The following is a 22,060-nucleotide window of genomic DNA, read 5'->3' as shown; positions in this document are numbered from 1 at the left end:
ATAAGATTAAAATAATATAATTATTATTTTTATATTAAATATAATTAAATATAATTAAATAAATAATTAAATTTAAATGATTGAAGCAATATAAAATAATAATAATATATTGATATAAATATATGGATATTTATTAATATTAATAAATATATTAATTAAATGTATTGATCTAAATATTAATTTATAGAGATTTATATGTATTATTACATAAATATTGATTTATATCTTTTCCCAAATTGGCAGGGCAGGGAACTATAGTTTCGCACCCGGTCCCCCCTCCAATCCAGAAAATGGATTCTCCCATTTCGATGGGAATTCTAGCACTGCCTGGGAAGAAGGCGCGCTCTTTGGGGTCTCGGCCTGAAAACTACAGTTCCCAAGGTGCACCTGGGGCTTGGCATGGCCATTCCCTCTGCTGCGCCTAGACGGAAAGCATCATGGGGATTGTAGTTCGCTCAGGACGCTTTTCAAGCGATGGGGTCGCGTCACGGCGCGTCGGTTGGCTGAGGCCCCCTAACCCCGCCCCCTGCGCGACATCCGACCCACGATTGGCCCCGTCGGCGAGAAGCGACGCGCCCATTGGCTGACCTATCGAAGAACCTAACCCCGCCCCCTGCGCGGCATACGACGCACGATTGGCCCCGCCAGATAAAGCGACGCGCCCATTGGCTGGGCCTACCTGTCAAAAGACGCCTCCGGGGTGGGGCTTCCGCAGACGCCGTGTTGCCATTGGTCCCGTGCCTGTGAACGCGGGCGCTGATTGGCTGGGCCCTTCGCGCTCTTCATTTCTCCTCAGAAAGCGCAGCAATGGCGGTCGGAGATTTGAAGCTGGTTTCCGACGTGGATATCGACGAGGCCGACGGCGTCTTCAAGGACGTCCTCGTCCGCGTCACCACGCCGGGCGCCGGGCCGAGGAAGGACGTCGTGCGCGGCTACGCCTGGGCCGAATATCACGGTGAGGGGACGCCGGCGGCGACTTCTGATTGGGCGAGGCCTAGTCACGTGGAAAGCGGAGGCGGGTTCCCATTGGGCGAGGCGCAGGCTCGTGGAAAGCGAAGGTGGGGATGGAACTTCGGTCGCGACTTTTGATTGGGTGAGGCTTAGGCGCATGGATAGAACAGGCGGGGGCAGAACGCCGGTAGCGGCGTCCGATTGGGCGAGGCGGGGAGAGATTGGGCGAGATCGGCGTCCGATTGGGCGAGGCGGGGTTTTTGATTGGGCGAGGCGCAGTCACGTCGACATGGGAGGCGGGGAGAGAACGACGGTGGCGGGCTCCGATTGGGCGAGGGCGTAAGAAGCGGCGGAGTGGCACGTCAGCCTCGCGGCCTCATTGGTCAAAGCTCACCCGGAAATGTTTTGAATTTATTGTGACTGGAAGACGCCACGTGTGTTTTGCTATGTCTATAGTAATCAGATGTTTGAGTAATGTATATTATTATTATTATTATTATTATTATTATTATTATTATTATTATTATTATTAATGTAACCAAATAATTATAGGAGACTATAAGAGATTGCTAAATAGTATATGTACATAGTATGTATTTTATTATTTATTATTATTAATATTGTTATTATTCTTATAATTTGTTGGAAGCCGCCCAGAGTGACTGGGGAAGCCCAGCCAGATGGGCGGGGTATAATTAATAAATTGCTGTTCTTGTATAAATAAATTTGTTGTCGTTGTGGTCATATAAATATCCTTCTTATTCTTAGGGCATAGATATTATTATTATTATTATTATTATTATTATTATTATTATTATTATTATTATTACCATTATACAGTATAAATCATATATATTATTATATAAATATCATTATTACTATTAGGGTATAAATATCGTTATTATTTAAGTAGCATTATTTCTACTAGGGTATAAATATTATCATTATTAAAATATCTTTATTACTAAAAGGTAAAGGTACCCCTGCCCGTACAGGCCAGTCTTGACAGACTCTGGGGTTGTGCGCCCATCTCACTCAAGAGGCCGGGGGCCAGCGCTGTCCGCAGACACTTCCGGGTCACCTGGCCAGCGTGACATCGCTGCTCTGGTGAGCCAGAGCCGCACACGGAAACGGCGTTTACCTTCCCGCTAGTAAGCGGTCCCTATTTATCTACTTGCACCCGGGAGTGCTTTCGAACTGCTAGGTTGGGTCCGAACAACGGGAGCGCACCCGATCGGCAAGTCCTAGGCGCTGAGGCTTTTACCCACAGCGCCACCCGCGTCCCTTTTATCATTATTACTAGATGGGTGTAAATATTATTATTATTAAAATATCTTTATTATTATTAGGGTATAAATATTATTATTATTATTATTATTATTATTAGTATTATTATTATTATTACCAATATACAGTATAAATAATATATATTGTTATATAAATGTCATTATTACTATTAGGGTATAAATATCGTTATTATTCAAGTATCATTATTAGTAGCTGGGTATAAATATTATTACTATTAAAATATCTTTATTATTATTAGGGTATAAACATTATTATTATTATTGTTGCTGTTGTTGAGTCATTTAGTCGTGTCTGCCTCTTCGTGACCCCCTGGACCAGAGCACACCAGGCACTCCTGTCTTCCACTGCCTCCCAGTTTGGTCAGACTCATGTTTGTAGCTTTGAGAGCACTGTCCCACCATCTCTTCCTCTGTCGCCCCCTTCTCCTTGGGCCCTCCATCTTTCCCAGCATCAGGGTCTTCTCCAGGGAGTCTTCTCTTCTCATGAGGTGGCCAAAGTCTGGGAGCCTCAGCTTCAGGATCTGTCCTTCCAGTGAGCACTCAGGGCCGATTTCCTTCAGAATGGATAGGTTGGATCTTCTTGCAGTCCATGGGACTCTCCAGAGTCTCCTCCAGCACCAGAATTCAAAAGCATCCATTCTTCGGCCATCGGCCTTCTTGATGGTCCAGCTCTCACTTCCATGCATCACTACTGGGAAAACCATGGCTTGAACTATACAGACCTTTGTTGGCAAGGCGATGTCTCTACTATTATTATTATTATTATTGGGGTACAAATTATAGAAGACGGCGCGCTGCTCCTCTTCCTCGCTGCTCTCCTGGTGCCGCAGCTCGTCTAGGTTCAGCCCAAACAGGAACAGGAAGTGGTGGCCCCTGGGATCCCGCCCTCCCACCCCGCTCCCGAACAGGAAGTGGTGAGATCATCCCCGCAAAGGATTCTGGGAGATGTAGTTTGAGGCTTCTAAGGCGCTTACTAGCCCCCCCAAGCGATTCTGGGAGATGTAGTTTGAAGCTTCTCAGATGCCCTCTAGACCCCCCAAAGGATTCTGGGAGATGTAGTTTGAAGCCTCTAAGGCGCCCTCTGGTCCCCTTTGAACAGGGCATCCCCCTAAAGGATTCTGGGAGATGTAGTTTGAAGCTTCTCAGATGCCCTCTAGACCCCCCAAAGGATTCTGGGAGATGTAGTTTGAAGCCTCTAAGGCGCCCTCTGGTCCCCTTTGAACAGGGCATCCCCCTAAAGGATTCTGGGAGATGTAGTTTGAAGCTTCTCAGATGCCCTCTAGACCCCAAAGGATTCTGGGAGATGTAGTTTGAAGCCTCTAAGGCGCCCTCTGGTCCCCTTTGAACAGGGCATCCCCCTAAAGGATTCTGGGAGATGTAGTTTGAAGCCTCTAAGGCGCCCTCTATTCCCCTTTGAACAGGGCATCCCCCTAAAGGATTCTGGGAGATGTAGTTTGAAGCGTCTAAGGCGCCCTCTAGTCCCCTTTGAACAGGGCATCCCCCTAAAGGATTCTGGGAGATGTAGTTCGAAGCCTCCAAGGCGCCCTCTATTCCCCTTTCAACACAGCATCCCCCCAAAGGATTCTGGGAGATGTAGTTTGAAGCTTCTCAGATGCCCTCTAGACCCAAAGGATTCTGGGAGATGTAGTTCGAAGCGTCTAAGGCGCCCTCTATTCCCCTTTGAACAGGGCACCCCCCTAAAGGATTCTGGGAGATGTAGTTTGAAGCGTCTAAGGCGCCCTCTACTCCCCTTTGAACAGGGCATCCCCCTAAAGGATTCTGGGAGATGTAGTTTGAAGCGTCTAAGGCGCCCTCTACTCCCCTTTGAACAGGGCATCCCCCTAAAGGATTCTGGGAGATGTAGTTTGAAGCGTCTAAGGCGCCCTCTATTCCCCTTTGAACAGGGCACCCCCCTAAAGGATTCTGGGAGATGTAGTTCGAAGCGTCTAAGGCGCCCTCTACTCCCCTTTGAACAGGGCATCCCCCTAAAGGATTCTGGGAGATGTAGTTTGAAGCTTCTCAGATACCCTCTAGCCCCCCCAAAGAATTCTGGGAGATGTAGTTCGAACCTTCTAAGGCACCCTCTAGCCCCCCAAAGAATTCTGGGAGATGTAGTTTGAACCTTCTAAGGCACCCTCTAGCCCCCCAAAGAATTCTGGGAGATGTAGTTTGAAGCTTCGACGGCGCCCCCTTTGAACCCGCCACCCCCGCAAAGGATTCTGGGAGTCGTAGCACGCCAGACAAAACCCGGGTTCGAGACGCGCCCACCATTTTAATTCGCTTTATTGGATCTGCAGAAAGAGGAGATGGGCCGCCGGCTGGCAGGCGGCTTCTCCCGCCCGTCCGGAGTCGGGGCGGGAGGGCGGGGAGACCCCGGGCGCCCCATGGCGCCCGGCGCCCCCCGGCTTTCGAGGCTTTGTCCTCACTGCGCCTTGGGGCCCTTTTCGAGGGGTTTCCCGATGTCCCGCCCGCGGAGCTTGAGGCCTGGGAAGAGAGGAGGGGGGTCAGCCGCGCGTCCTCGAACCCGCCACCCGGCCCCCTCCTCGAACCCGCCGCCCCGCTTACCGATGGCTCTCTCAATCTTGCCCAGCACCTGGTTGTTAGGGATGGCCTTGCCCGACTCGTAGTCGGCGATCACCTGCGGCTTCTCGTTGATTTTCTGAAAGAGAAAGAGAGAGAGGGGGGCGTCTTGGCTCCGGGTTCCGAGTGCGAGTTTTGGGGCCAAAATTACCGTGGCCAAAAGCACATTCCTCTTTCTTTCTTTTTTTTAAATTGATTTTCCATATGTTTTATTAATTGATTTTTAATTGATTTCTCCCCCTTTTATTGATTTCCCCCCATTTTTATTGATTCCCCCCCTTTTTTTATTGATTTTCCAATTTTTTTTCCAAGCAAACAAACGTCAATCACAACCATCTTTAAACCAAACTTAGTCACATTGTTAAGCGTCTTGGCTCCGGGTTCCGAATGCGAGTTCCGGGGCCAAAAGCACATTTTCCATTTTTTAATAACAACAACAATAATAATAATAATAATAATAATAATAATAATAATAATAATAATAATACTTTATTATTTATACCCCGCCTATCTGGCTGGGCTTCCCCAGCCACTCTGGGCGGCTTCCAAAAAAATATTAAAATACTGTAATACATCAAACATTAAAAGCTTCCCTAATCAGGGCTGCCTTCAGATGTCTTCTCAAAGTCTGGTAATAATAATAATAATAATAATAATAATAATAATAATAATAATAATAATTTTATTTATATCCCGCCCTCCCCAGCCGAACCTGGGCTCAGGGCAGCTAACAACAATCAAAATAGTCCAACATTCTAAAAACATTCATTATAAAATTAGTTAAATCAAATTAAAATCAAATTAATGGCAACCATCAAGCAAAATTCTGTGCATTCTGGTAGTTAATAATAATAATAATAATAAATTTTATTTATATCCCGCCCTCCCCAGCCGAAGCCGGGCTCAGGGCGGCTAACAACAGTCAAATAGTCAAACAGTCAAATTCTAAAAACATTCTAAAAACATTCCATTATAAAAATTAATTAAAATCAAATTGTTGGCAACCGATTAGGCAAAATTCTGTGCAGGTTGCCAGAGGAGGGAGTCAGGCTGCGCCCTGACCAAAGGCCTGGTGGAACAACTCTGTCTTGCAGGCCCTGCGGAAAGATGTCAGGTCCCGCAGGGCCCTAGTCTCTTGTGACAGAGCATTCCACCAGATTGGAGCCGCCGCCGAGAAGGCCCTGGCTCTAGTTGAGGCCAGCCTAACCTCTCTGAGGCCTGGGACCTTGAGGATGTTGTTATTTGCAGACCGTAGGTTTCTCTGTGGGGCATACCAGGAGAGGCGGTCCCGTAGGTACGAGGGTCCTAGGCCGTATAGGGCTTTAAAGGTTAAAACCAGCACCTTAAACCTGATCCTGTACTCCACCGGGAGCCAGTGCAGCTGGTATAGTACCGGATGAATGTGATCTCGCAGCGAAGACCCCATAAGGAGTCTCGCCGCGGCATTCTGCACCCGCTGGAGTTTCTGGGTCAGTTTCAAGGGCAGCCCCACGTAGAGCGAGTTACAATAATCCAGTCTGGAGGTGACCGTCGCATGGATCACAGTGGCTAGATCAGGGCGAGAGAGATAAGGGGCTAACTGCTTAGCTTGGCGGAGATGAAAAAATGCCGCCTTTGTTATAGCTGTAATCTGCGCCTCCATAGAGAGGGAGGTTATTGATGTTCCATTTTTTTTAAGCAAATCTCAACCGTTTTTAAACCAAACTTAGTAGCATTGTTATGTGTCTTCCTCGTATCCCCCTGGTTGAATTTCAGTTTTCCCTTTTAATGGTTTCCCCAAACCGTATATCCTTTTAACGGTTTTCCCAACTCAATATTCTTATATTGGTTTTCCAAAACCAATATTCTTATAAAATGAACTTCATCACTTCACGTCTTTCTTCCCCACAGCTAATAATGACCCTCAACAACAGCTAATAATTTTTAATTATTTCAATTACAATATCATTAATTATAATATAATTATTTTAATCATTACCGTCGCCAGGTCCTTCTGGGTCAGCCCCTTGCCCTGGCGCCCCTGCTGAATCACTTTGCCAACTTCCAGCGGCACCCGGTCGTGATGCAGCTCCTCCGTCTCCCGGTCCAGCTTGGCCGTGTTCTTCGTGATGGAGTGCTGCTTGTTCTGGCCTGCCGCCCCTGCGAGGAGGGACAAAGCGAGGCATCAAGCGCGGCAACATCACTTCCTGTCCAGACAGGAAGTTACAACATGCTGCCTATGTCTCCCTCCCTCTCTTCCCCGGTGAAATGAAATAAAATAGGAATAGGAATAGACTAGATGCCTCTTGGGGTCCCATTTCTGGGGGTCAGACTAGATCATAGCTGTCAACTTGCAGATTGGAAAATAAGGGACCAGCAGCCAAAATCAGGGATTTTCCAGGCACAGGTATGTTCGACTTCTGAGCCATAGCTGTTTCAAGGAGGAGGAGTGGTACCCAAGGAGGAGGAGGAGGAAGGATGCAGGAGGAGACAGGAAGTGGAAGGATGCTTGGAGGAGGAGGAGGAAGGATGCAGGAGGAGGCAGGAAGAAGAAGGATGCTTCAAGGAGTAGGAGTGGTACCCAAGGATGAGGAAGGATGCAGGAGGAGACAGGAAGAAGAAGGATGCTTCAAGTAGGAGTGGTACCCAAGGAGGAGGAGGAGGAAGGATGCAGGAGGAGACAGGAAGTGGAAGGATGCTTCAAGGAGTAGGAGTGGTACCCAAGGAGGAGGAGGAAGGATGCAGGAGGTGACAGGAAGTGGAAGGATGCTTCAAGGAGGAGGAGTGGTACCCAAGGATGAGGAAGGATGCAGGAGGAGACAGGAAGAAGAAGGATGCTTCAAGTAGGAGTGGTACCCAAGGAGGAGGAGGAGGAAGGATGCAGGAGGAGACAGGAAGAAGAAGGATGCTTCAAGGAGGAGGAGTGGTACCCAAGGAGAAGGAAGGATGCAGGAGACAGGAAGTGGAAGGATGCTTCAAGGAGGAGGAGTGGTACCCAAGGATGAGGAGGAGGAAGGATGCAGGAGGAGACAGGAAGAAGAAGGATGCTTAAAGTAGGAGTGGTACCCAAGGAGGAGGAAGGATGCAGGAGGAGACAGGAAGAAGAAGGATGCTTCAAGGAGTAGGAGGAAGGATGCAGGAGGAGACAGGAAGAAGGAGGATGCTTCAAGGCGGAGGAGGAAGGATGCAGGAGGATAGAAGAAGGATGCTTAAAGTAGGAGTGGTACCCAAGGAGGAGGAAGGATGCAGGAGGAGACAGGAAGAAGAAGGATGCTTCAAGGATTAGGAGTGGTACCCGAGGAGGAGGAGGAAGGATGCAGGAGGAGACAGGAATAAGGATGCTTCAAGGGGGAGGAGTGGTACCCAAGGAGGAGAAGGAAGGAGGCAGGAAGTAGAAGGATGCTTCAAGGAGGAGGAGTGGCACCCAAGGAGGAGGAGGAAGGATGCAGGAGGAGACAGGAAGTAGAAGGATGCTTCAAGTAGGAGTGGTACCCAAGGAGGAGGAGGAGGAAGGATGCAGGAGGAGACAGGAAGAAGAAGGATGCTTCAAGTAGGAGTGGTACCCAAGGAGGAGGAGGAGGAAGGATGCAGGAGGAGACAGGAAGAAGAAGGATGCTTCAAGGAGTAGGAGTGGTACCCAAGGAGGAGGAGGAGGAAGGATGCAGGAGGAGACAGGAAGAAGAAGGATGCTTCAAGGAGTAGGAGTGGTACCCAAGGAGGAGGAGGAGGAAGGATGCAGGAGGAGACAGGAAGAAGAAGGATGCTTCAAGGAGTAGGAGTGGTACCCAAGGAGGAGGAGGAGGAAGGATGCAGGAGGAGACAGGAAATAGAAGGATGCTTCAAGTAGGAGTGGTACCCAAGGAGGAGGAGGAGGAAGGATGCAGGAGGAGACAGGAAGAAGAAGGATGCTTCAAGGAGGAGGAGTGGTACCCAAGGAGAAGGAAGGATGCAGGAGACAGGAAGTGGAAGGATGCTTCAAGGAGGAGGAGTGGTACCCAAGGATGAGGAGGAGGAAGGATGCAGGAGGAGACAGGAAGAAGAAGGATGCTTAAAGTAGGAGTGGTACCCAAGGAGGAGGAAGGATGCAGGAGGAGACAGGAAGAAGAAGGATGCTTCAAGGAGTAGGAGGAAGGATGCAGGAGGAGACAGGAAGAAGGAGGATGCTTCAAGGCGGAGGAGTGGTACCCAAGGAGGAGGAGGAGGAAGGATGCAGGAGGAGACAGGAAGTAGAAGGATGCTTCAAGGAGGAGGAGGAAGGATGCAGGAGGAGGCAGGAAGAAGAAGGATGCTTCAAGGATTAGGAGTGGTACCCGAGGAGGAGGAGGAAGGATGCAGGAGGAGACAGGAATAAGGATGCTTCAAGGGGGAGGAGTGGTACCCAAGGAGGAGAAGGAAGGAGGCAGGAAGTAGAAGGATGCTTCAAGGAGGAGGAGTGGCACCCAAGGAGGAGGAGGAAGGATGCAGGAGGAGACAGGAAGTAGAAGGATGCTTCAAGTAGGAGTGGTACCCAAGGAGGAGGAGGAGGAAGGATGCAGGAGGAGACAGGAAGAAGAAGGATGCTTCAAGGAGGAGGAGTGGTACCCAAGGAGGAGGAGGAGGAAGGATGTAGGAGGAGACAGGAAGTAGAAGGATGCTTCAAGTAGGAGTGGTACCCAAGGAGGAGGAGGAGGAAGGATGCAGGAGGAGACAGGAAGAAGAAGGATGCTTCAAGGAGTAGGAGTGGTACCCAAGGAGGAGGAGGAGGAAGGATGCAGGAGGAGACAGGAAATAGAAGGATGCTTCAAGTAGGAGTGGTACCCAAGGAGGAGGAGGAAGGATGCAGGAGGAGACAGGAAGAAGAAGGATGCTTCAAGGAGGAGGAGCGGTACCCAAGGAGGAAGGATGCAACTTGCAGATTTGAAAATAAGGGACCAGCAGCCAAAAGAAGGCATTTTACAGGCACAGGAAAATCTCTTTTTACCTCTTCCCCGGTAAAAAACCCCGCTGTTTCTTTCTCCCACCCTGAGACCTGCCCATCTATATCAGTAAATAAATTCCATTAATAATAATAATAATAATAATAATAATAATAATAATAATAATAATGAATAAATTCCACTGGAGGAAACCTCCAAGCGACTCAAGGAGCTCAAACCAAATACCGTTAAAAATTGGGGAAACTTACATTTCTTCGAGGTCTCCACGTCGTCGCCTCGCCTCTGAGCTGCAACGACAGCCTGGGGCAGAAAAGAGGGACAGAAAAGGGGAGAAATTTAAATATATATATTAATTTTTCTTCTTTTTAATTCGTGAATTGTGTATTTAATCAAGATTTCCTTGGTTTGCAGATCTGTCTCATTTGTTATGAGACTAGTGCAAAGTAGAGTTAATTCTTATTCTTGGGGTTTTATAGAGAGATTTACAGATTTTAATTCAGATTTGTTATTTGTTATTTGATTTATTAAATAAATACTATTATTATTATTATTATTATATTATAGTATATTATATTATAATCAGAATCAAACCAGGGTCTTGTCTAATTTAATAAAATGACATTTCGGGGGGGAATAGAATGATATATATATATATATATATATATATATATATATATATATATATATATGGGGGGGAAAGGAAAGCAGAAATGGAAAGGAAGCAGAAGAAATCAGGAAGAAGAAAAAACGTTCAACATTTCCGGCTTATTTTAAAACGGACTGGAAACAACTTGAAATGTTAGCGTAAACATAAAAGGACCAATATTTATGTTATTATTTATTATTGTTATGGCAAATACCCAACCAGCTTAATATGTATCAAATAAGAGGAAACAAATAATACGTATCAAAATTTTTAGTGGAAACAAATAATACGTATCAAAATTTTTAGAGGAAACAAATAATACGTATCAATTTTTCTAGAGGAAACAAATAATACGTATCCAAATTTTAAGAGGATACAAATAATTAAGGAATTTGGTGGCTATGCAGAAGCAGAAAGGAAAGTGTGTATATATATATAAAATGGAACTTATTTATTCCCAATTCAATTTAAATGGAATGGAACTTATTTTTAATCCCATTTAAATTGAATGGAACGTAATTATTTTCAATTCAGTTTAAATTGAATGGAACTGATTTATTTTTAATCCAATTTTAATTGAAGGCAACTCATTTTCATTTCAGTTTAAATTGAATGGAGCTTGTTCTTTTTAAATTAAATTTAAATGGAACTGAAAAATTAAATTGAATTGAACGTATTCATTTTTAATCCGATTTAAATTGAATGGAATGGTTTATTTTTTATCCAATTTAAATTGAAGGCAACTTATTTTCGATTCAGTTTAAATTGAATGGAGCTTGTTCTTTTTAAATTAAATTAAAATGGAACTTAAAATTTAAATTGAACGGAACATATTTATTTTTAATCCAATTCATATATAATGGAACTTATGTATTCTCAGTTCAATTGAAATATAATGGAACGTATTTATGCTCAATTCAATTTAAATTGAATGGAACTCACTTATTTTTAATCCAATTTAAATTGAAAGGCATTCATTTATTTTTCATCCCATTTAATGGAACTCACTTCTTTTTAATCCAATTTAAATGGAATGCAATTAATTTACTTTTCATTAAACTGAATGGAACTCACTTTTTTTTAATCCAATTTAAATTGAATGCAATTCACTTATTTGCAATTAAATTATTTTTAATAGCTTTTAATGGAACTCACTTCTGTTTAATCCAATTTAAATTGAATGCAATTAATTTACTTTTCATTAAACTGAATGGAACTCACTTCTGTTTAATCCAATTTAAATTAAATGCAATTAATTTATTTCTCATCCCATTTAATGGAACTCACTTATTTTTAATTCAATTTAAACTGAATACAATTAATTTATTTTTAATCCCATTTAATGGAACTCACTTCTTTTTAACCCAATTTAAATTGAATGCAATTAATTTATTTCTCATCCCATTTAATGGAACTCACTTATTTTTAATCCAATTTAAATTGAATGCAATTAATTTATTTTTAATCCCATTTAATGGAACTCACTTATTTTTAACCCAATTTAAATTAAATGCAATTATTTCATTTTTCATCCCATTTAATGGAACTCACTTCTTTTTAACCCAATTTCACCTGCACGCAGTTCATTTATTTCTCATTAAATTGAGTGGAGCTTGTTCGTTTTTATTTTTATTTGAAGAGAACTTAAAATTTAACACCACATATCCATTTTTAATCCCATTTAAATCCAACAGAACCCATTTATTTCTAATTAACTGAGGGGAAAAGTCTCTCTGAGGAGAATTCAGGGCGCCATTTTGAGAGGGCGTGGCCTGGCGCGCCGCCATCTTGGCGGGCGAGGGGCTCGGCCAATGGGAGCCGCCGGGGGGCGTGGCCTCGGCGGGCGAGGGGCTTTGGAGGGTCGCGCCGCGGCCTGGCCCCTCCAGAGCGCCCCGTGAGAGGGCCGGCGGCGGTTGTGCGGGGAGAGGCCTCCGCTCACCTGCTTGGACTTGGCCTGGGCCGCGCTGGGCCCCTTCTTGCGCAGCACCGTCACCGTGTCCCAGTCGCTCTCCGCCATGGCGCCGCTCTGGCTGGCTCCACCGCCCTCCCGGACGCCTATTGGTCGCTGGTGAAGAAGGGCCCGCCTCCCGGAGGCACGCCCGCCAATCGGCTTTGCCCGACCTAAACCGGCGTCGCGGGATTGGCTGGTTGGGTTGCGTCACGCCTCTCGCTCTTGGTGGGGGAGCATGCGCAGAAGGGAGGGTGGCGCTGTCCGGGCTGTAGAGCATGCGCACAAAGGATGATAGTGCTTCGCGAGCTGTAGAGCATGCGCATAAACGACCGTAGGTGGTTTGTAACGCCCCTTGCTCTAGGTTGGGGAGCATGCGCAGAAGCGACTGTGAAGCTGCCCCGGCTGTAGAGCATGCGCAGAAAGGATGGTCGACGGCCCTCAACCAACATGGCGTCGGAGGCGTCTCTTCCGCCCTTTCTTCCCCCTCCCTCTTTCCCGTCCCCTCGTCCCATATATACTAATCTATAATAATAAGGAGAAATGCAGAAATGGGACTTCCAGAGGCATCTGGTCTGACCCCTGAAATGCAGAAATCTAGTCTAGGCCCCGCTGCCCTCAACCAACATGGCGGCCCTGCCCCCTCTTCCGCCCTTTCTTTCCCCTCCCTCTTTCTACTCCCTTTGCCCTCGCCCAAAATGGCCGCCCTAGCAACCCCCTCGCTCGACGCACGCGCGGCGAATAGGTGGGCCTTTGGGCCAATCCCAGGCCGGGCGGTGGGCGGGGCCAGCCCTTTCCCGCTTTTTCTCCGCCCAGCTGTTTCTCACCTGATTCTCCTCAGCTGTTTCCCACGCCCGGGACGCCGAGGCAGTTTTGGCGCCTTTTTATTACAATAGAGGATTCTTCGCAGGACTGTTTAAATGATTTTTATTTTTCTTATTGGAAAAGGCGTGGGGAAGTTTGCAAGACATGAAAGAGGGTAAGGATTTGCTGAAAGGATTTTCTAAACGGGAATACAAAAAGGGGAGGTGTGAGGAGGTCAAGGAAAGAAGGAAATGAGCTTAAAGAGATTGAAAAATGGATTTTTTTTAAAAAAAATTCTTTCTAGTTCTTAGTTTTTTCTTTGCATTTTGTATCTTTTTTATTCCTCTTTCCTATGTGTGTTTTCTAGTTGGTTAATTTTTCTTTGAATTTTCTCTATTCTGTAAACTGATGTTTTCTGTCAACTTTATTCTGCAAACTTATATTTTTTGTAAAACTGTAATAAATATTTCTTTTAAAAAAAGAAGAAGTTTGCAATACGGTATGTTTGGTCCCGTTTTGAATCTTCTGGGGGGAGCAGCTGGGGAAGGGGAAGAAAGGAGGATTCGCCTTCATTTTTCAATTGCTATCATTATAATTATCAGGGTTATTCTGCTAAAGGGGTGAGGGAAGTTTGTAGTATATGATGTTTTCTCGTTTTTTAAAAAGAATACTCTTTTGGTGGCTGGAAAATAGTAATAAATTATTATTATTAAATGTTAAATTATTATTATTATTTTTAATCACACCCACCCAAGTGGGAGACCCTAAGCCTTAGCGGTATAGTATTTTTATTTCTTGGAATTGGGGGGAGAAGCAACTCCAGAGGAACTGGCTGTGATCAGAATAATTCTAATTCTTATTTATTCTTTATAGAAAATCAAACTTCACATCTCCATTGCTTTCCCTGTCAGGCTGCCTTTAAAACTGTATTGGAAACTGTAGCTGAAGAGTGTCTGGTTCAGATGAAGCACTGCTGGGTTTGGTAACCAGCTCATTCCTCCAGATCCCAATTCCTCCACTTCTTATTATTACAATTATAAAATTATTATTATTGTTGTTATTATGAAATGAACCCTTGTGGTTCCTTCGCAGATTCCTGCCTTGCAGCGGGTGGGACTGGATGACCCTTGGGGTCCCTTCCAGCTAAATGCACCATAATAATAATAATAATAAATTATATGATTCTGGGGAAAGGGCTTCAGAAAGAGGAAACAGGGGGAAAAGCACATTTCTTCCCGTTTGTCGTCTGCTGGCTCCTTTCCCACTTGATTTTTTCTTCCACTGCAATCTGGGCTGGACATATTCTAGGTCTGCTTGGACGGGGATCCCTCTTTCCCTTCTTGTGAAAATAATGGACATTATTGATATTTCTTAGGTCTATATGCTGAATTCCTGCTCTGAAAAGGAGGAGGAGGAGGAGGAAACTTCGCGTGACGAAGGGAGAAGAGGAGGTGGAGGAAAAGTCAGCTGCAGACGTGAAGGTAAAAGAGGAAGAAATAGAAATAGAAATTAACATACAACACATAAGAACATTTTTAAACCACTCCAGTCCTGATATATCCCACCGACCCCCTAACCAGCACAGTACAGTACAGTAAAAATACAGTAAAGTATCTTTATTTATTTGATTGGGGTAGGGCAGCACCTCCTGGCTTCCCCCGTGTTGGTGAGGTTTGTCTCCTTTTTCCTGTTCTTGTTAGGCCATCTGAAGGTGACAAAGCAATGGGTGGGAAACTTAATTTCTTCCGATGAAGCATTGCTTGAACCAGGTACCATATTTTGGGCTCCAGAGGGCGCAGGTTTCCTCCCCTAAAAAGGAAGGGGAAATGTCTGCGCGTCTTATGGGGCCAAGCCAGCAAGGAGGGAGGGAGGGAAGGGGATCCATGCAGCGGATTCCCTCCTCCCAGGCTCTCTGGGAAGCAGCAAAGCTGGAGGGGAGCCCCTTACACTCGTGTCAGCAGCTCCTCTCCCACTTTCCTGCTTCAAATCTGGTGCGGTTGTGAGCGGAGGATCCATGGCTCCGCTTCCTTCCCTCCTCCGGGGTTGCTTTTCCTATTGAGGTCTATTCCAGCATTGGCCACACGAGGTCGCTCTTTATTTTCCTATTAAGGGCTATTCCAGTATTGGCCACAGGAAGGCACTGTTTATTTTCCTATTGAGGTCTATTCCAGTAATTGCCACACGAGGTCGCTGTTTATTTTCCTATTAAGGGCTATTCCAGTATTGGCCACAGGAAGGCACTGTTTATTTTCCGATTGAGGTCTATTCCAGTATTGGCCACAGGAGGGCACTGTTTATTTTCCGATTGAGGTCTATTCCAGTAATTGCCACAGGAAGGCACTGTTTATTTTCCTATTGAGGTCTATTCCAGTAATTGCCACACGAGGTCGCTGTTTATTTTCCTATTAAGGGCTATTCCAGTATTGGCCACAGGAAGGCACTGTTTATTTTCCGATTGAGGTCTATTCCAGTATTGGCCACAGGAGGGCACTGTTTATTTTCCGATTGAGGTCTATTCCAGTAATTGCCACAGGAGGGCACTGTTTATTTTCCTATTGAGGTCTATTCCAGTACTGGCCACACGAGGTCACTGTTTATTTTCCTATTAAGGGCTATTCCAGTATTGACCACACGAGGTCACTGTTTATTTTCCTATTGAGGTCTATTCCAGTATTGGCCACAGGAGGGCACTGTTTATTTTCCTATTGAGGTCTATTCCAGTATTGGCCACACGAGGTCGCTCTTTATTTTCCTATTAAGGGCTATTCCAGTAATTGCCACACGAGGTCGCTCTTTATTTTCCTATTGAGGTCTATTCCAGTATTGGCCACACGAGGGCACTGTTTATTTTCCTATTGAGGTCTATTCCAGTATTGGCCACAGGAGGACGCTGTTTATTTTCCTATTAAGGGCTATTCCAGTATTGGCCACACGAGGGCACTGTTTATTTTCCTATTGAGGTCTATTCCAGCATTGGCCACAGGAGGACGCTGTTTATTTTCCTATTAAGGGCTATTCCAGTATTGGCCACAGGAGGGCACTGTTTCTTTTCCTATTGAAGTCTATTCCAGTACTGGCCACAGGAGGGCACTGTTTATTTTCCTATTGAGGTCTATTCCAGCATTGGCCACAGGAGGGCACTGTTTATTTTCCTACTGAGGTCTATTCCAGTACTGGCCACAGGAGGGCACTGTTTATTTTCCTATTGAGGTCTATTCCAGTATTGGCCACAGGAGGGCACTGTTTATTTTCCTATTGAGGTCTATTCCAGTACTGGCCACAGGAGGGCACTGTTTATTTTCCTATTGAGGTCTATTCCAGTACTGGCCACAGGAGGGCGTTGTTTATTTTCCTATTGAGGTCTATTCCACTACTGGCCACAGGAGGGCACTGTTTATTTCCCTATTGAGGTCTATTCCACTACTGGCCACAGGAGGGCACTGTTTATTTTCCTATTGAGGTCTATTCCACTACTGGCCACACGAGGGCACTGTTTATTTTCCTATTGAGGTCTATTCCAGCATTGGCCACACGAGGGCACTGTTTATTTTCCTATTGAGGTCTATTCCAGTATTGGCCACAGGAGGACGCTGTTTATTTTCCTACTGAGGTCTATTCCAGTACTGGCCACAGGAGGGCACTGTTTATTTTCCTATTGAGGTCTATTCCAGTATTGGCCACACGAGGGCACTGTTTATTTTCCTATTGAGGTCTATTCCACTACTGGCCACACGAGGGCACTGTTTATTTTCCTATTGAGGGCTATTCCAGTACTGGCCACAGGAGGGCACTGTTTATTTTCCTATTGAGGTCTATTCCAGTATTGGCCACACGAGGGCACTGTTTATTTTCCTATTGAGGTCTATTCCACTACTGGCCACACGAGGGCACTGTTTATTTTCCTATTGAGGGCTATTCCAGTACTGGCCACAGGAGGGCACTGTTTATTTTCCTATTGAGGTCTATTCCAGTACTGGCCACACGAGGGCACTGTTTATTTTCCTATTGAGGGCTATTCCAGTACTGGCCACAGGAGGACGCTGTTTATTTTCCTATTAAGGGCTATTCCAGTACTGGCCACACGAGGGCACTGTTTATTTTCCTATTGAGGTCTATTCCACTACTGGCCACAGGAGGGCACTGTTTATTTTCCTATTGAGGTCTATTCCAGTATTGGCCACACGAGGGCACTGTTTATTTTCCTATTGAGGTCTATTCCACTACTGGCCACACGAGGGCACTGTTTATTTTCCTATTGAGGTCTATTCCAGTACTGGCCACAGGAGGGCACTGTTTATTTTCCTATTGAGGTCTATTCCAGTATTGGCCACAGGAGGGCACTGTTTATTTTTCTATTGAGGGCTATTCCAGTATTGGCCACAGGAGGGCACTGTTTATTTTCCTATTGAGGTCTATTCCAGCATTGGCCACAGGAGGGCACTGTTTAATTTCCTATTGAGGTCTATTCCAGTACTGGCCACAGGAGGGCACTGTTTATTTTCCTATGTATGTCTACCCCTAACCAGACCCCTCAGGCACTGTTGGGACACCTCCCAGAAGGGATTTTTTGGGGGGGTCCCTCCAGCCTTCGTTCTCCGCAGGGACCACAAGAGGCGTCTAGTCTGACCCCTGAAATGCAGAGAGGGAACCCCAGAGGCATCTAGTCTGACCCCTGAAATGCAGAAATCTAGTCTAGGCCCCGCTGCCCTCAACCAACATGGCGCCGCCGCTGCCTCTTCCGCCCTTTCTTTCCCCTCCCTCTTTCCAGTCCCCTTGCCCTTGTCCAAAATGGCCGCCCTAGCAACTCCCTCCCTCCATCCAATCCTGGCGACGATAGGTGGGCCTTTGGGCCAATCCCAGGCCGGGTGGTGGGCGGGGCCAGCCCTTTCCCGCTTTTTCTCTCCCAGCTGTTTCTCAGCTGCTTCTCCTCAGCTGTTTCCCGCGCCTTTTGGGCGCCTTTTTCATCCTGGGAAACAAGAATAAATTATTATTAGCATTACTTTTTAAGTCATGATTATTATGATTATGATAAAAGGAGGCAAAGTTTGTAATACAGTATGTTTTGTCACGTTTTTAATATTCTGTGGGGAGCGGCTTGGAAAGGAGAAGAAATGAGGATTATCCTTCATTTTTAAATTGTTATCATTATAATTATAATGGTTATTCAGCTAAAAGGGTGGGGGAAGTTTGTCGCAGATGATGTTTTCTCATTTTTTAAATATTCTGTTGGTGGCTGGGAAAAATTATTATTGTCACTAAATGTTAAATTATTATTATTATAATTATTATCAACCCCACCCACCCAAGTGGGACATGGCCTCAACAGCATCGTATTTTTATTTATTCCAACTGCATCTTGGAAACTGGATCTGAAACAATGTATTTGTTGCGCAAATGACAGACGACATGTTACAGATCGGATGCCTGAATGTATCCTTATTATTATTATTATTATTATTATTATTATTATTATTATTATTATCATCCCATCCCCAAACTTGCCAACAATTATCCTGGTTATTCTTATCAAAGGACTCAGTTTGGAGTATATGACGTTTTCTCATTTTTAAAAAATATCCTGCTGGTGGCTGGGAAAGAGTAATAAATTATGAATATCATTAAATGTTACATTATTATTATTATTAACAATATTGTTATTGTTATTATTATTGTTATTATTAATCACAGCCACCCAAGGGGGACATGGCCTCTTCCCCCCTAAGCCTTAACAGTATAGTATTTTTATTTATTGGAATTGGGGGAGAAGCAACTCCAGAGGAACTGGCTCTGATAAGAATAATCATTTATTCTTTATATAAAATAAAGTGCAGATCTCCATTGCTTTCCCCCTCAGGCCGCCTTTAATGTCTGAACAATGGATTGTTCAGATGAAGCACTGCTGGGTTTTGAAATCAGCTAATTCCTCAAGATCCCAATTCCTCCATTGATGATGATGATGATGATGATGATGATGAAATGAACCCTTGTGGTTCCTTCGCAGATTCCTGCCTTGCAGTGGGTTGGACTGGATGACCCTTGGGGTCCCTTCCAGCTAGATGCATAATAATAATAATAATAATAATAATAATAATAATAATAATAATAATATGAGTCTGGGGAAAGTGCTTCAGAAAGAGGAAACAGGGGGGAAAGCACATTTCTTCCCGTTCGTCGTCTGCTGGCTCCTTTCCCACTTTCTTCCACTGCAATCTGGGCTGGACATATTTGATGTTCAAATACTTGAGGCAGGGAGCTGGCTGATTTGTCTAATGGAGGATCCCAAACCCACTTTGGATCTGGAAGACCCCAGCCTGAAGGGCAACCCTCCATTGCTTTCTGTTTTGCCTGGAGGTAGAAATGTTGTCAGCAGATGAGCAGTCACCCCAAGAACCTCAGGCCGCAAAAGGGGATGGCAGGGGGGGCTTCATGGCGGGACTGCACTGGCAGCTGCAGGAGAAGGGTGGATCCCTCAGTGGATCCCTGAATCACCTTCCAAGGGCCATTGAAGAGGGCAGCGTCCAGCTGGGCTGAGGACACAAAGGGGGTGAGATTTCCAATTCCTGCCTGGGAGCAGGTTGGGCTGGATGACCCTTGGGGTCCCTTCCCGATATATCAAGAAGAAAGGGAAGGAGCCTTCCTGGAAGGGAGGTGTGGTTGTCGGCAGGCAGAGGGGAGCAAGGCCAGCTGACCAGCCCCAGCAGGATCGTCCCCTTCCAGCCGTCCCCCTGAGAAGACCCATCTGCCTCTGCTCCGATGTAAATCAGTGTCCCAGAGCAACACAATATGAGTATGGGGCATCTAAAACTATGAAAATGGGCCTATATATCTTGAGTTTCTGACACTGCTCAACCGCATACTCAATCAAATGCGGATGCCAAACAAATGATCTGAAGCAAGCCTGTCTCTTTCTCTCGAAGGCGCCTGCAGGGGATTTGCGCAGCCTCCCGTGGTTCTCTTGGCCTGATGCGTTTTGGGCTTGGCTGGTCCTGGAGTCTTGCAGTCGCTCTGGCCCTTTCTCCGGATCATCTTTGCAACAGCCTGGAGAGATCTCCTGTAAGTCCCCCTTCCTCTTGCATCCTAATGGGCTCCTTTGTGGTTTACATCCCTCAGGGGTGGTGTAGTAATGTCAGGGGTCTCATTCCACCACGCTCCCACCTTGTACTCATGTTCCTGCCCCTCCCTCCCCTGTCCTACCTCCCAGCGGGACCAGGCTTAGAGGAACGGGGGGGGGGGGTGTGGAACACATCCCAAGGGGTAGTTGCTGCCCCCACTCCCTTGTACCCGGGGAGAGCCAGAAGATGAACCCAAGGGAGAAGGTCATGCTTCCTTGTTACCGGCTGCCCCGCCCTGCAAGTTGCTTCCACAAAATGCAGGCAGAAATTCCACAGGTTCAGTAGGCGGCTAAATGGTAGGCTCTGGACTCAGGCTTTCCCCCCCCAGAATGGCACACAGGACAACAAGAAAGTTCTCTTTTTAAAATTTATTTAAAAACAAGATTAAACAGACTTAAAAGTAGGCACATCTCTTATAACGTTTCAGACAGAAAAAATAAGAACATGGTAGAGTATTGCTAGCTAACGTCCTTACAAAATGAGAACAAGGGCAAAGTTAAAATGGTTCCAGAGTCCTCAGTTGAATCTGCATCTCAAAGACAGTAGAAATCTTCATTGCAGAGCTATTTTGGTTGCTAGAGTGCCCCTCCTCAAGATTTTAATTTAAATAGAGGGACCAAGAGTCTGCGGTCTCCTCCCAGTATTTTTATTTTTTATTTTATTCTTATTCTTATTCTGGCAGGGATCTACCGCTCTCACCCGCGGATCGACAAATTCCCTCTCTGCGTTGACAACAGACTCTGTTTCCTGCAGAGAGCTATCATATAAAGATAATAGAATAGAAAAGGCGCAGCCTTTGAAAATCTGGGTGTAGAATTAAGATTGCTTAGATGCAGAATTTTTTATTTCTATTTTATTTTTATTTTATTGCATAATGAAATGATTTTAGAATGTTGGATTATTTTATTCTTGTTAACCATCCTGAGCTTCGGCTGGGAAGGGGGGGATATAAATAAAATTTATTATTATTATTATTATTATTATTGGTAGGAAGTCATTTCGGCACAATCGAAGTAGCTCCTTCCTTGAAGTTCATATCTGTGAAGTTTGCATCTTGAAGAAGGAATATCTGGACAAGACGATCCTCTGGTATGTTGCTGCTTTTCCCTCTGAACAGGGAGGATTGTGTGAAGTGCTATCGGAAGGGCTATGTGTGTGTATACATGTGTGTGTGTATGTAATGTATACATACAGCTATCCGCAGCGTGGGAAGTCCTGCGAGGAACTCCTGCAGGGCTCCCCACGCTGCGGATGTCTGCCCGGTGCGAGGGGCGCTCTGCTTCAGGGTGCCCCTCGCGCCGCGTGGCAGGCTGCTATCCGCAGGGTGGGAAGTCCTGCGGAGAAGTCCTGCGGGGCTCCCCACGCTGCGGATGTCTGCCTGGCGCGAGGGGCGCTCTACTTCAGGGTGCCTCTCGCACCGGGTGGCAGGCTGCTATCCGCAGCGTGGGAAGTCCCGCGGGGAACTCCTGCAGGGCTCCCCACGCTGCGGATGTCTGCCCGGCCCGAGGGGCGCTCTGCTTCAGGGTGCCCCTCGCACCGGGTGGCAGGCTGCTATCCGCAGCGTGGGAAGTCCTGCGGGGCTCCCCACGCTGCGGATGTCTGCCTGGCGCGAGGGGCGCTCTGCTTCAGGGTGCCCCTCGCACCGGGTGGCAGGCTGCTATCCGCAGCGTGGGAAGTCCTGCGGGGAACTCCTGCGGGGCTCCCCACGCTGCGGATGTCTGCCCGGCGCGAGGGGCGCTCTGCTTCAGGGTGCCCCTCGCACCGGGTGGCAGGCTGCTATCCGCAGCGTGGGAACTCCTGCAGGGCTCCCCACGCTG

The 22,060-nt window shown here is 46.1% G+C and overlaps 2 protein-coding genes and 1 long non-coding RNA gene across 4 annotated transcripts in view; 2 read left to right on the top strand and 1 right to left on the bottom strand.

The window, feature by feature from the left end:
- The window catches only part of LOC144326136 (protein AMBP-like), a 144,963-nt gene that overhangs the window by 101,185 nt on the left and 21,718 nt on the right, over positions 1-22,060 (top strand). The gene's annotated exons all lie outside the window — the stretch shown is intronic.
- LOC144326182 (uncharacterized) lies at positions 486-21,466 on the top strand. The gene is made up of 4 exons (XR_013391365.1): positions 486-955; positions 14,507-14,612; positions 20,049-20,184; positions 21,234-21,466. It is a non-coding gene; the product is annotated as an uncharacterized LOC144326182 (long non-coding RNA).
- LOC114590104 (endothelial differentiation-related factor 1) lies at positions 4,525-12,461 on the bottom strand. The gene is made up of 5 exons (XM_028716467.2): positions 12,319-12,461; positions 9,982-10,033; positions 6,817-6,977; positions 4,824-4,917; positions 4,525-4,742 (listed from the first exon to the last, which is right to left on the bottom strand). The coding sequence occupies exons 1-5, from the start codon at positions 12,394-12,396 to the stop codon at positions 4,681-4,683; spliced, it is 447 nt and encodes a 148-aa protein (XP_028572300.1). The 5' UTR covers positions 12,397-12,461; the 3' UTR covers positions 4,525-4,680.

Source organism: Podarcis muralis, chromosome Z, assembly GCF_964188315.1.
Source record: "Podarcis muralis chromosome Z, rPodMur119.hap1.1, whole genome shotgun sequence".
In the NCBI taxonomy this organism is placed as follows: domain Eukaryota; kingdom Metazoa; phylum Chordata; class Lepidosauria; order Squamata; family Lacertidae; genus Podarcis; species Podarcis muralis.
This window is presented reverse-complemented; position numbering and strand designations above follow the sequence as displayed.

What these genes read in the sequence shown, in the direction of transcription:
- LOC114590104 (XM_028716467.2), bottom strand. Translation starts at nt 12,396, where the DNA reads ATGGCGGAGAGCGACTGGGACACGGTGACGGTGCTGCGCAAGAAGGGG. An exon ending in CCCAGGCCAAGTCCAAGCAG is followed by an intron (nt 10,034 to 12,318) that starts GTGAGCGGAGGC and finishes TTTCTGCCCCAG; the next exon opens with GCTGTCGTTGCAGCTCAGAG. An exon ending in CAAGATTGAGAGAGCCATCG is followed by an intron (nt 4,743 to 4,823) that starts GTAAGCGGGGCG and finishes CTCTCTTCCCAG; the next exon opens with GCCTCAAGCTCCGCGGGCGG.